The following is a 15,364-nucleotide window of genomic DNA, read 5'->3' on the forward strand; positions in this document are numbered from 1 at the left end:
ATTGTACTTTGACTACTTTTTTGCATCTTCGAATTAGCCTCAGATATGCCGGTGTTTATACTCTTCGATATTTTGTAAAGCAGGATGGGACTCCTGGTCCCGAATGCCATCATAATATTAATGAGCATGAGTAAGCCACATAAAGATGGCCCTAAAAGTCAGGATGTTTGTTTCTAAATCTTTCATAGGTTTATGAAAAATATTACCATTAGAGGCCGAAGCTAGAGCGATTCTTTGTTTTACGAAGCATTGGTAAGGCCCACTAATTATTCAATGACACTATTCATACATCATCGCTTGGACTTTAAGTAAAGCAAGTGGCCCATGAAAAATCTTGGCATTATTATGGAAATCAGATACCTTTTTGTGCCAAATTTGCTCCTAAAAGTTCCAACAAAGGCCTCAGCGAATGAGCAAGCAGACAAGATGGCAATAGGCAGCAAAGTCGCTTTGTTACTGAATTACCATTAAGGACCACATATTTGTTGGTACTTCAAAATAACAACTTCAAACTGTCCTCACCTCACTCGTTAGGCAAAAGAATCTCGAGAAGAATCATGAATGAAAATTTGACAGTTTGACTATATTTTTTATGATGATGTGATCAACCATGAGCACTGAGTGAAGGTTTTCTGATAGGAAAAGAGATAACATGGGATAATCTTCAAGCCAAATATCGAACCATAGCAATGCCATTTCTCGTTTTCAATTATCCATTTTTGAACAAATTTCATGCAGATAATAAAAGGCTCTCCATATAATAGATCCATGGAAGGTAGGCTTAGCTTGCCAGATGGGGAGAGAATGAAGGAATTCTTCATTAATGAATCAGGATCAAACATAATTATGAGTCACAACATGTCACCCTAACTTCAACAAACCCACCATATTATGTCTTTGATGCTAGCTGTAAAAGGTTATATTTCACTAATCTTGGATGATTGCAATTAACCCTGACAAGTATTGATATAGAAAACTAAAAGGGATCAACATTGAAAACAAAGATAAGTAGGGAAAGAGATAATCCAAATCTAGCCTTGTATTCTAATCTAGCTTAGTTGCGAAATCTAGTACCCAGACGATCTAACGACGTGATTAGGTGATCCCATATACGATAATATGCATCCTGAAACATATGTAGATTTAAAATTGATAATGAATTTGATTACAATAAAATTTCCTGAATAAGAAATAAATTAGAATCTATCAGTTTAATATGTATTATCAAAGATTTGTGATAGATGTTCGCAGAAGATAATAACTGATTCATGTTACTGAAGATGTTGAAGTTGTCACTTGAAACGTGAGCCACGAAATTGGGGAACGAAAGCCAATAGATTATGATAGAACCAATTTTCGACCGAAATTAGTTATGTCAATTTCGGTCACCTCGATTAAGTCATTTTGACCGAAATTACAATAATTTTGGCCTAAATAACCAAAATTTGCAAAAATAAAATATAATTTGGTTTCGGGTATTTTGGTTTCGGGCATGATGTTGAAAGGAATCAAGGAATAGTTTAGGATATTGTACTTTGACTACTTTTTTGCATCTTCGAATTAGCCTCAGATATGCCAGTGTTTATACTCTTCGATATTTTGTAAAGCAGGATGGGACTCCTGGTCCCGAATGCCATCATAATATTAATGAGCATGAGTAAGCCACATAAAGATGGCCCTAAAAGTCAGGATGTTTGTTTCTAAATCTTTCATAGGTTTATGAAAAAGATTACCATTAGAGGCCGAAGCTAGAACGATTCTTTGTTTTACGAAGCATTGGTAAGGCCCACTAATTATTCAATGACACTATTCATACATCATCGCTTGGACTTTAAGTAAAGCAAGTGGCCCATGAAAAATCTTGGCATTATTATGGAAATCAGATACCTTTTTGTGCCAAATTTGCTCCTAAAAGTTCCAACAAAGGCCTCAGCGAATGAGCAAGCAGACAAGATGGCAATAGGCAGCAAAGTCGCTTTGTTACTGAATTACCATTAAGGACCACATATTTGTTGGTACTTCAAAATAACAACTTCAAACTGTCCTCACCTCACTCTCTAGGCAAAAGAATCTCTAGAAGAATCATGAATAAAAATTTGACACTTTGACTATATTTTTTATGATGATGTGATCAACCATGACCACTGAGTGAAGGTTTTCTGATAGGAAAAGAGATAACATGGGATAATCTTCAAGCCAAATATCGAACCATAGCAATGCCATTTCTCGTTTTCAATTATCCATTTTTGAACAAATTTCATGCAGATAATAAAATGATCTCCATATAATAGATCCATGGAAGGTAGGCTTAGCTTGCCAGATGGGGAGAGAATGAAGGAATTCTTCATTAATGAATCAGGATCAAACATAATTATGAGTCACAACATGTCACCCTAACTTCAACAAACCCACCATAAAGGTTATATTTCACTAATCTTGGATGATTGCAATTAACCCTGACAAGTATTGATATAGAAAACTAAAAGGGATCAACATTGAAAACAAAGATAAGTAGGGAAAGAGATAATCCAAATCTAGCCTGGTATTCTAATCTAGCTTAGTTGCGAAATCTAACACCCAGACGATCTAACGACGTGATTAGGTGATCTCATATACGATAATATGCATCCTGAAACATATGTAGATTTAAAATTGATAATGAATTTGATTACAATAAAATTTCCTGAATAAGAAATGAATTAGAATCTATCAGTTTAGTATGTATTATCAAAGATTTGTGATAGATGTTCGCAGAAGATAATAACTGATTCATGTTACTGAAGATGTTGAAGTTGTCACTTGGAACGTGAGCCACGAAATTGGGGAACGAAAGCCAATAGATTATGATAGAACCAATTTTCAGCCGAAATTAGTTATGTCAATTTCGGTCTCCTCGATTAGGTCATTTTGACCGAAATTACAATAATTTTGGCCTAAATAACCAAAATTTGCAAAAATAAAATAAAGTTTTGTTTCGGGTATTTTGGTTTCGGGCATGCTGTTGAAAGGAAGAAAGGAGTAGTTTAGGATATTGTACTTTGACTACTTTTTTCCATCTTCGAATTAGCCTCAGATATGCCGGTGTTTATACTCTTCGATATTTTGTAAAGCAGGATGGGACTCCTGGTCCCGAATGCCATCATAATATTAATGAGCATGAGTAAGCCACATAAAGATGGCCCTAAAAGTCAGGATGTTTGTTTCTAAATCTTTCATAGGTTTATGAAAAAGATTACCTACAGGCCGAAGCTAGAGCCATTCTTTGTTTTACGAAGCATTGGAAAGGCCCACTAATTATTCAATGACACTATTCATATATCATCGCTTGGACTTTAAGTAAAGCAAGTGGCCCATGAAAAATCTTGGCATTATTATGGAAATCAGATACCTTTTTGACCAAAACCGAAATTTGTTATTCAAAGTTCTATACTATTCATTTGTTAGGCCCTAATGTAGATAGTCTTGGATAGTCTCCATCCTAAAAATATTTTTTATAAAATGATCATAACCCTCCCGTTTGTAGTGGTTTAAAATGAGCTTGGGACCATCGCAGAAGGCATTTCGCGGGCCTGCTGTTGCATGAGAGAGGAGCCACCTAAGATGAATTATAACCATTCGATTTATAATTGTTTAAAATAAACGAAATGGCATACAAATCCCAAAAAATATTCTCGGACGGGATGATATACAAATCTGTCTATAATATGTACTTACCATGTTTCTTTCGGTTGTCATTTGGTTAGAACTTTTGTTACTAGAAAGTCTCTCTCCATTTTCTTTTTCTTTTTTTTTACTTTGAAAGGTAACAGTAACAATATATTCCAAGAAACTATGATACAGGGAAGAGGGACAAGATGTCCTAAAAACAAAAAGAGTATCAAGTGGTCAACGTAATGTGGGAGCAAATGGGAGCAAAGCTCAACCCAATTGATATTCCATCAATTACATAAGTTAATCAACATCCAAAATCCCCTCTAAAGATGGTTTCTAACTCTTTAAATAAAAGAAAACCAAAGCAAATTCGTTCAAACTCCTCCACTAGCTAGCTTAGAGACTAACATAACATTAATTGCATTGGAACTCACTAACTTTGACTGTTTTGGGAACCCACAGACACAGTCCATAAAAACTGCCAACCCATATATGATGAGGATCTTATTGACTATTCAAATCAACCCATATATGATGAGGAAGATGGCATACAAAATGAAGAAATCGAACCTGAAGAAGGAGAAAGTTTGGTGATCCAAAGAGCACTTGCTACACCAAAGGTTGAATCCGATAATGATTGGCTTCGTTTCGATATTTTCAAGACTCGATGCGAATCTCATGACAAGGTTTGGTCCATTGTGATCGATGGTGGGAGTTGTGAGAACATCGTATCTCATAAAATGGTGAACAAGCACAAGCTCAAAACCGAACAACATCCAAAGCCGTATCGGATTGCATGGTTTAAGAAAGGGTATGAGAGTAACTTTTTTATTTCCAAGAACGAATTTGATCAAAAGACCAACGATAATGGTAAATTCAATGCTCTACTTGTTGTTGAAACTAACGAGGAGTACGAGGAACTTCAACGGCAATTCAATGAATTCATCACCAAAGAAATTGGATCTGATTGCATATTAGGTGAACCGATGGATATTGAAGTGATGGGTGAATGGAAAAATATTACATCGATTTTTTCATTCAATTACATCGATCCATTTTTATTCGATCCTACATTGAAGCTCACAGTTGATATTTATATATTCAAACATGTTCAAAATCTAGACAAATTATCACTTCTTCATGGAGATTTTGAAGCGGAGTTTGATCTTGGGAAGTTTCAATTGATGATCATTCTTCGATACTTCAAGGTTCGAGGGCGAGTTTTCTCGAACCAAGGAAGTTTAGCAAATTTCAAGATCGTGTGGATGCCCATTTTCAAGTGCTTAAGAAAATTGGGGATAATGCATTCAAGGTTGAGCTCCCTCCAAATATCACTACTCACCCAACTTCAATGTTAAAGACTTGACAACTTATCATGAAGAGCTTGATGAGAACTCGTGGGCGAGTTCTTTCTCTCCCGGAGATAATGATGCAGTGCAAACATGGCAGCCATGTCATGCCTAGGTGGTTTTGGTGGAGTTCCAAGGTGCAGTCCCTCATTAATGTTGCTGGCCCGTTTGTCTTGAAAATATCGAAACGAAGCCAATCATTATCGGATTCAACCTTTGGTCTAGCAAGTGCTCTTTGGATCACCAAACTTTCTCCTTCTTCGGGTTCGATTTCTTCATTTTGTATGCCATCTTCCTCATCATATATGGGTTGATTTGAATAGTCAATAAGATCCTCATCATATATGGGTTGATTTGAATAATCAACAAAATTATCATCATTTTCTTCATCACCGAAGGCAACTACTTGCCTCTTTGGACAATCTTTGAAACGATAGCCAACTTGACCACACTTGAAACAAGCATTTGAATTGTTGGGACGATTGAGCTGATTTACAACTTGATGTGTAGGGGCTGATTTTGTAGAATTTTTGTTGAAATATTCGGACCTTGACTTTGTACCTCCACCATGTGAAGATTCACCTTCGAAAGAAGGATAGAGACTACGAACATCCACATACTTTTTAGCACCACAACGAGAAAACTTAGCCTCCACCTTCAAGGCTAGTTGATAAGCATCATTGACGCTCAATGATCGGTGCATTTCCACCTCATCACGAATGGAAAACTTCAAACCATCAACATACCTTGCCACAAGTTGATCTTCACCCTCTTGAATATCATTACGAGCCATGAGCTTGTAGAATTCTTCGGTGTAGTCCAACACACTCTTGGATTCTTAGCGTAGGTTGTTGAATTGAGAAAAGATAATTTGGGAAAAATCCAACGGAAGAAATTTCTCCTTAAGCCTTGACTTCATTTTCTCCCAAGAAGAGATCTTACGCTTTCCTTTGCGGATTCTCATCTCTTGAACCTTATCCCACCATGTTGAAGTGTAGCCACGAAGCCTTGTAGCCACAAGCTTCACACGTTGGCTTTTGGGCGTCTCCTTGTAATCAAAGAACTTCTCAATGACACTAAGCCATTCAAGAAACTCTTCGGGTTATAGACGACTATGGAACTCCGGCAAGTCAATCTTGACGGTGTCGAAATCACGATAGAACCTTCCCATCCAAGCCTCTTCATGAGTATTGGCGAAGGGATTCACATCGGATTCATCACTAGAACCTCCACGGCTTGATCTACCATGCTCACTACGAGCCTCTTGGCGTTCAAGTTGCATGGTAAGTTGTTCAACTTGTCTTCGAAGTGCTTGAAGTTCATCATCTCTTTCATCTCTCAAATCTTCCATCATTTGGTTACCACGCCTTCCTCTACCTCTTCGTGCCGCCATGAAAATCAAATCGAAGCTAGCCCAAGAGAGTAACGTTGGCTCTGATACCAGATAATGCGGGTGGTTAAGAGAGAAGAAGAAGAGAAATTAGAAATCAAGAACACAACAAGAAAAGAAGAAGAAAATGAGAGCAAAGCTCAACCCAATTGATATTCCATCAATTACATAAGTTAATCAACATCCAAAATCCCCTCTAAAGATGGTTTCTAACTCTTTAAATAAAAGAAAACTAAAGCAAATTCGTTCAAACTCCTCCACTAGCTAGCTTAAAGACTAACATAACATTAATTGCTTTGGAACTTACTAACTTTGACTGTTTTGGAAACCCACAGACACAGTCTATAAAAACTGCCATAACTTTCTGCCCTCTTATCCAATTTTCAAGCATAAATACTTGTTGGAAAGATCTCAAAGAGACCTACAACTTTGTAGTTTACCACTTTCCATAATTCTTCCATTTAGAAGCTCAAAAATCAGGTACTGTTTTGGGAACCCACAGACACAGTCCATAAAAACTGCCATAACTTTCTGCCCTCTTATCCAATTTTCAAGCACAAATACTTGTTGGAAAGATCTCAAAGAAACCTACAACTTTGTAGTTTACCACCTTCCATAATTCTTCCATTTAGAAGCTCAAAAATCAGGTTCAAAACGGGCCAGCAACATTAATGAGGGACTGCACCTTGGAACTCCACCAAAACCACCTAGGCATGACATGGCTGCCATGTTGGCACTGCATCACAACGCCACTACAGTTTGTTTTTACTTTTCTGTTTTTAGTTTTGTGTTCTTGGATGATTTATTTGATTTTTTTGGCAACTCAAAACCGCAACACAAGGACTTGAGTATGGAAGTGGGACTACAGCTCTCTTCTGGAAGTCGTTCACTTTGGTCCCTAATCCGAGGGACCTCACTTCACTCGGCAGCAACGGGATAGGTTAGTTTGACTGATTGGACGGACCAGAGTCATTCCGTTCAGTCCCCTCACTTCAGTCAACGACTTAGAGAACGGTTTTGTTTGACCCGGCCGCGAAAAGGCCCTTTTTTCCAAGAAAACTTTTTTTGATCTTTTTCCCCTAGAAAGTCAAGTTTAGGGCTACTAAAATTGTTTTGCCACTACTAATTTTTCGACCCCTGAGCTTTTGTTGAATACTTTTTCTTTTGTTCATGATTGGGTCCCATGATTTTGCACCTCATGTTTTGATAGGATGGTGATGGAAATCATAGGCACGTCGCAAATCTGCGGGGGCCCAATAATGGCATAGTTGTCCTTTAGATTTATTTTAATTCCCCCTTTATGGGCCCACAATTTTACACCTCTTTAAAAAAAAAACAATCCCAAACTTCCACAGGTTATTCGAACATTTATCTTATTCCCTCATCAAAACTTTTAACTCTGCCAAATGCTAGTCTTGCAACTTTTAAAATTCCATAATAGCAGCCTGACACTAATTATAGGGAAATGATCTAGTGTTAAAACCAAAACCAAGTTCACAAACAGTCAACCACATAACCGTTCGATCGAGATCGGATGGTGATCGTGATGATGGGGGGCCACTTTAAGAGTTAATCAAATCAAGTAGGGCTCACTTCCATCACAACACATCCAGTGCCCCTCACAAATAAGACAACATACCACAAGTACAACACCCACAGATCCAACAGATGTCGTTACGCCCTTCAATGTATTCAGAATTAGAGAAGAAATGGCTGTAAGAATGCAAGCAAAAAATAAAATAAAGAGGTAAATGCAACAGATAACAAAGTTAATTCATAGCAACATGATATGGAATTACTCCATAATACAATATAACCCTTAGTAATTAACTGTCTTTGATTTATATGTGCAAACGGCGAACAACACAGCATCAGGCACAAAAAATGTGAAGCGCGAATCACAAGCGAGTCCAGATTCCTCAAAAGAAATGCTTCTCCTAATTACATTCATCATCTAATCAAACTGTTAAAAGCTAAAACTACAATACACCTCCCAGTTAGCCTACGGTCATGAAACACTGCATTAACCCCATCTCGCCTCTATCGCATTTACAAAAGCCCTAACATTTAACTCTCAACCAATTTCAAAAGCTTGCCTTGACAACCATCATCTTCACTATCCTCATTGCACATATCATGATTGTTTCAAACATACGTCTCGAAATTTCCTACTTCACATTATGGCAACAACCACTCCATTGACTTGAACCCCTTCACGTGTGGGGCGAAGAACCTCCTCCTTGTTCATAACTAACTCAGAATCCTTGTCATCACCGCCGGTCTTGTTTTGACCATCATTGCCATTTCCAACACCATCATTGTCTTTCCCAAGTTCGTCTTGGTTCCATTTTTGTGCTCTAAAATTCACCAACTTTCCATTTTCGGGAAGCCCATTGCTCGCATCCAAACCAGCTATTGCCTGCTTATCATCTTCAACTGGATCAAGTTCAGAATTAGTGGGGACCTCGCAGACTGATACTGCAGATCCACCGGACTCGGCTCCCTTGGCGATGGTCGGGCATGCAGAGAACTTCGTGCAAGGGTTAACATCGGTTGTAGAAGACACTATATTATGATTTACTGGGCCGCAATGGCTGGAGCCTCGTGCACTGGGCCACCCTTTTATATTATGATTTACCTCAATGTTGACCCACTGGTTCGATATCCAGTCCCTAGAAATCCTCAGATCCCTTCGTTGGATAATTGAGAAGATATCTTCACCTGAGCAGATTAGGAAAGGTACATAATTCTTTTTCTTTATTTTAAAGGAGAAACCACTTCACTAGAAAGAGTTAGAAAATAGCACTAAACCATACTAACCCACAAAAAATAAAAAATTCTAAATCAGCCCTTGCCTCGGAAAGAAACAGGAGAAATGGAAGATAGATGCAACCTGTTTCCAGGATCATAACGGGATAAAGTTGGACTTGGCTCAAAAAAAAAAAAAACACATTCAATACGTTTCAAACGACGAACCTACAAATTTTTTTTTTTTTCAGTTTAAAATGAAGTTTTGCTAACTATGGTCAGGACTCAACCCAGAGATGATGTGTATTTTTTTAAAGATATTTGATAGAGATGGAAATGCATTGTCTTGGTCAGAATCTAGTTCTTCCAATGTGTATCAATATGAGTACTATCCTTTTCTAGAAAATGCCTCTCATGTGGGTTAGACGTCTCCTTCAACTTCGATCATTAATATAACAACCACAGCACCGTTCCCAAACAAAGAAGATTGACTCTAATCATAGTTGCTTGGTTCCTGTAATTTCGTCCATTCTTTTTTTTTTTAATAATAGAAAAAATATTATTAGAAAGAGGAGAGGCTATAATGGTCAGAGGTTGCTCTACAGCGAGAACTGTCCTATCTAAATTCTTGTTGGCCATGAGTCTGCAACACCCTGACGTTCACAATACATATGAAAAGTTAAATCCAGAGCACTCACAAATGCAAAGGCTTGTCCACTATAAGCTGGCATCCAAGGCCAAGGCTATGACGAATATCCCTTGACATTACATTGCTTGTGTCACCCAGTCACCATCCACCCACAAGCTAATATTCAAATCCTCAAGGAACACTCGAATACTGATAAGGAAAGTGTGAAACTTAGCTTCCTTATAATTCATAATTTTGATAGGACCCAAGAAAACCTCTAGAATTTCATCTTTATTGTCACGAAATTGTCCACAATATGAGCTGGCGTCCAAGGCCCAGGGCGGGCTATTGACGAATTTCCCACGACATTACACTGCTCATGTCACCTAGTCACCTTCCACACAAGCTAGCACCCAAATCCTCAAGGAACACTTGAATATTGATAAGGAAAGTGTGAAACTTAGCTTCATTGTAATTCAAAATCCATTGGACCCAAGAACGCTTCTAGAATTTCATCTTTATTGTTACTAAACACCCCACCAATTCCAGACCGACCCAGATTTCCCAAGGAGCAACCATCAAAATTCAATTTGACGGGGAGCAGACGCAACTAGGCCACTTTTAAGTTCTCTTTTGGCTTCCTTCCATAAATAATTTCCCTTCAGTTTCTGAAGAGTTCGCCACTCCCTAAAACTCACCATGCACTAGCACCCAAGAAAATATTATGGTTCTTATATCACATGGTTTTCTCCAAATAAGAGACCTTATCCTCAAACACACTTATTTATCCCTTTTGAAATTGCCCAAGTTACTAAAAAGGCAATCATTATACAAAGACCTTGAGCTCTATCCCAAGTCACCCCACTCTCTTCGTGCAATCTACTACTCAAACTCCTCTCTAACTAACTTATATAGATTAAAAATGGAAAAAACGGAATGCTACTGAATCGAAGACCCTCCCAAAACATAACCACCGACTTAAACATAATGAACCGAACAAATTGACCACCATGATTTTGAATCTCCACTTCTACTTAAAACCTCACACCCCCATCATCCACCCGAGTCCTCATATTTACCCAAATTTACCATCCTTCAAAGGACATTCTCGTCAAAAAACCTCCATTATTACTTCTCAAGGAGAGGTTTATTCCTACGGCATAAGTTTCCATGACCGAATTCCCCATTTCTCTTGGACCAACACACCCTCCCCTCCCACTTTACGAGGTGTTTTAATCTCTTTTACCTCCTCCCACTTTATGAGGTGTTTTAATCTCTTTTACCTTCCTCATCGCCTTCCCATAAAATATCTCTTTTGGATATTCTAAATTTTCTTCCCAACCGACACTGGAATTTTGAATCGAGACATCAAGTAGATCGGAAGGATTGAAAGGGAAGCCTTGACAAGAGTAATCCACCCCCAAAAGAGAGAACTTATCTCCCAACAATCTAGCTTCCTTTCCATTTTTTTTATTTATAAAATCTAGCTTCCTTTCCATTCTTTCCACCAAGAGGCCCTACTTCGCAAAATAAAATATTTGAAGGAAAATCAAGGTAAGATTTCCAAAAGAAAATCTAGCTTCCTTTGAAAGGATACCCTAACTGAGAGGCAAACCAAGGTAAGATATGTGTGTGTCATCCCCAAAGTGAGATGGAATGAAGAAAGGCTCCAACAAGAAAACATTCAAGAAGCCCTCTTTCCAATGCTCTTCAACATTCTAATTGGTACTTTCCCTACTAAAGAAAGGAAGAAGAGGGAGCTTGAGTCATCTTGCAACAAATCTCTTAAGCACTTGAAGAAGTCAACATATCCTCCATTCCCAAGGATATGGAAGGATAATGAAGAGATGCACGCCAACCCCAACCTACAGGATTGTAAACTTCTTTCATATCCATCTTACAAAGGATGCTCCTATTACTTTATCTATTCCTTGAACCAATTCACTCATTTGCAACGAGGACCATGTCTAAATTTTGTCTCCCTCCCCCAAAGACCCCCTGGTATGGAAAAATCACTTCCACAAGCACCTTTTCTAAGCCACATCGGTAAGACTTCAGCAATAATCTTGTAAAGACTACCAACGAGACTGATAGGGTGTAAGTCACCAATAATGACTGCAGAGACTAATGAAAGTGGTACTGGTCTCCTTGTTTAAGCAATCCATACATTTTTATTTTTTTTGAAAATTGACTTTTATTAATCCTTAGAATGTGAGGAGGGGACAAGATGTCCCCATCCATAATACATAGACTCCAGCACAATACACTTACAGTAAATGAGTATTAGTATCGAATTAAGACTGCCCATCCCCAATCCCCCCTACATTACCCGGTAAGCAAATTTGCATAGATTCGTGAAACATGCCCTGTTTTGCCAACACATTCGCCCTTTCATTTGCGGTGCGCCTTCTGTGGACGATTATCGGACGGATCGTTCTCACAATATCCTTAATTTCCAATATATAATTTTGCAGAAGCCATGGCCCTTTTGAATTGCCCAAAGCCCTGGAGATTACATTCGATGAATCGCCTTCAATGATCAGGGGTTTAGAAAAGTGAGATATGTACCATTTTAAACCAAACAAGAGTGCTCTCACTTCTGCCTCATTTGCGTCGCATTTCCCGATGGGACCGGAGTATGACATCAGTAAATCCCCCTTTTCGTCCCTTAATATTCCGCCCACCCCTCCCTTTCCGAGGTTTCCGATAGCACTACCATCGAAGTTTAGCTTTAATAAACCATCTGTGGTGGCTCCCATTTTGGCTTGAATTTCACTTCAATCTTCCTCTCCCATATTACAGCCTTCCAGTTTCTCAGTATTTCTCCGAGTCCGTATGATACCCCTCTGATATTTTTAATCCAAGATATAAGTTCAACCTTTAACTCTAATCCAATCCTTTCAAAAGTCTTAGTTTTCTCCGTGAAGATACGACTGTTTCTCTCCTTCCAAATGCTCCAAATGAGAGCATATGGTAATAACTTCCAAAGCAGCTTCCTGGTATCGCCAAAAGCAACGATAGACCAGTTGGTAATCACCCTCCTAATTGATTTTTGCAAGACCCATTTGACACCAAAGGCATTGATCATCCCCATCCATACCCGATTGGTAAATGGACAGTGGAGAAGTAGATGATCTAGTGATTCTTCCGCCTATTTACACAGGATGCACCAGGAGGCCATTTGAAATCTTCTCCTTTTCATACGATCGCACATGTTGATTTTCTCGTGAACAACTGTCCATGCGAACGCGATAACTAGAGGAGGGGCTGAAGATTTCCATATACCAGCGCGACGAATTGCCTTACGACCTCCGTTATTCAATACAGAGAAGAAGGATTTAGAAGAGAATTCACCATGAGTTTCAGGGATCCATATCATTTCATCTGACGCTACCGGCGAGTAGTACTGTGATTCAAGTAATGATACAAAGAAGCAAAACGATTTATCTCCTCGTCTTTCAAATGTCAGCTCAGTCTTATATCCCAGAAAATCTTTCCTGCCGCCGGTTCCCTTGCCATATAATCAGACACGAGAGCGTCCTTCTTGTTTGCCAATGCAAAGAGTCCTGGAAAAGCATCCTTCAACCGTGTTTTTCCACCCACAAATCCAGCCAGAAGTGCACCTCATTTCCCACTCTTAGTAAAACAGTCCATACATTAGAACTCCATATTTTTAATAAGCTAACCATCACACATTCCCACTCTTGGTAAGATGCCATAATAAAGCCATCTGAATCCCATGATTTGAACCTATTCATAGCCAACATTGAATCCCTAGTCTCTCCTTCCTATAATTGCTTTTCTAACCATCTCGTACTTTCATTGGACAGTGTCCGAGAGGGAAGGATGACAATCGAAGTTTTTAGTATAGCACTTCTTATAATAGCCATCAAGAGCATCTTCTAGCCCTCTAAGATCTTCCACAAAGTACTTGCTTTATTAAGACTATTGTCTAGCATTAGACATGATGCACATATATTCAGTGTTGTTCAAACAGAAGAAGAAAAAACTTCAGAAAAACAACCCAATTTCTTGTTTAAAAAAAAAAGAGACGACAATTTCCAATGGATTCACTAGCGAAATTTCCATGCCAAAAAAAAAAAAAAAACCACTAATCATTTGAAGAAAATTGAATAGTGCACTGATCTTTCTAAGAAAAATACGTACCAGGAAAATAAACTTGCAGAGCGTCATCTCCAAAGCCGTCAACTCCAGTTACCACTCCTTGCCACCAGCCATCATTCCACCATGCATCCACTGGGGTTCCAACCTCAAAAACTACATCAGTCAACTTCCCAGAGGGAGGACATTGCCGAATTGTAAGGCCGCCCAAGCATCTCATGCCCAATTTATCAGGAGCGGCTGGTCTAAAGGCAGGGATCCATTCCTACATAAAACCAGAAAAAAGTCTAAGATCTTTGGAACCCATCCAGCCCTAACTAGAGTATCAATAAGGCATAGGGCGACTTCAATCATTCACTAATATGAAGAGGCACGTCATACATAGCCAGTAGTGACTTAGGAGATATGAAGAATCAATAAAACGAACCAGAGACTTTAGCAAGCATTACCCAATGTTTAAAGTTCAAACACTAGCCTGGTAGATGTAGAAATTTGCCAGATCAATTTGGTTTTGAACCTAACCAAGTGCCAATAATGAATGTATCTGCGGAGTTGACTGATGTAGTTTTTGACTTGGTTGGGTCAATGAAGAATCAAAAAATAATATTTTTTTTAAATGATACTAAGACGCGGGTGTTACAGTTTTCGGTAACAAGGGTTGCTGGTTGTAGATGCGGTACCACTTATATGGAGAATGAACCCATTGAACTGACGGGCCAATACTGATCCAGCTCATTAACCTGGGCATAAGGTGTAATAAAGACTTCACTAGGGTTTGGAGTTGGTGGAGGAATCATACCAATAACTTCCTGATTCTGATGAAACCACCGGACTTTGACTTTTTTCTGCCCTTTCTTATTTTCATACATATCGTCCAAATATGCAAGATAGTTGTTTCCCTCTTTAGCCATGACAAGAACAAAAGAATGGCTCTGCGAATCAGAAAATCAATGTTTGACAATCAAAATAGCATATCGATGCAGCAAAACATGCAGAGAAGTACCAAAGCTTACAGGTATGGTGGTCCCACTGCGACAAAATGCTTTGTAATGCTTGAGCTGTTTGCCACAAGTCCAAGCAGCACCTGACCACACAATGTCCAAGTTGTGGCCTTTCAGGTTCCTTGCCAAATGACCCTGAAACAGGGAAGCTTGAAATAAGCACAAGTATGATTGCGTACATCCATAGGGATTAGTCCCGCCCTAAAATGGGGTGGGGATACTCACACGAAAAAATATTGTTAAATTCAACCCACAAAGGCCATGTTTGTTTTAGATTAAAACAACAGATTGTGCAGTCCCCAACTGATTATTGGACCGAAAACTGCACTAAATTTTAGGGCGATAATCGGTTGGGGACTCCACAATCGGTTGTCATAATCTAAAACAAACAGGCCCTTAAATATTCCTAGGTTGGTAGTTCCCTTGATTATCAACTAAGCCAGGTCGGCTCAACTAATTTTGTAACACAATCAGC

The 15,364-nt window shown here is 38.7% G+C and overlaps 1 protein-coding gene across 2 annotated transcripts; it reads right to left on the reverse strand.

The window, feature by feature from the left end:
• Positions 1 to 8,144: 8,144 nt before the first annotated feature.
• On the reverse strand, positions 8,145 to 15,058 carry LOC143855972 (uncharacterized). 2 transcript variants are annotated; one of them, XM_077366017.1, is made up of 4 exons: positions 14,902 to 15,058; positions 14,688 to 14,820; positions 13,934 to 14,153; positions 8,145 to 9,111 (listed from the first exon to the last, which is right to left on the reverse strand). In XM_077366017.1, the coding sequence occupies exons 2-4, from the start codon at positions 14,751 to 14,753 to the stop codon at positions 8,564 to 8,566; spliced, it is 834 nt and encodes a 277-aa protein (XP_077222132.1). In that variant the 5' UTR covers positions 14,754 to 14,820; positions 14,902 to 15,058; the 3' UTR covers positions 8,145 to 8,563. The 2 variants fall into 2 exon arrangements, with proteins under 2 accessions (XP_077222132.1, XP_077222139.1); XM_077366024.1 differs by lacking the exons at positions 14,688 to 14,820; positions 14,902 to 15,058 and adding an exon at positions 14,338 to 14,447.
• Positions 15,059 to 15,364: the final 306 nt, after the last annotated feature.

Source organism: Tasmannia lanceolata, unplaced genomic scaffold (assembly GCF_043159265.1).
Source record: "Tasmannia lanceolata isolate RefF3 unplaced genomic scaffold, GAP_Taslan_0.1 ptg000003l, whole genome shotgun sequence".
Taxonomy (NCBI): Eukaryota; Viridiplantae; Streptophyta; class Magnoliopsida; order Canellales; family Winteraceae; genus Tasmannia; species Tasmannia lanceolata.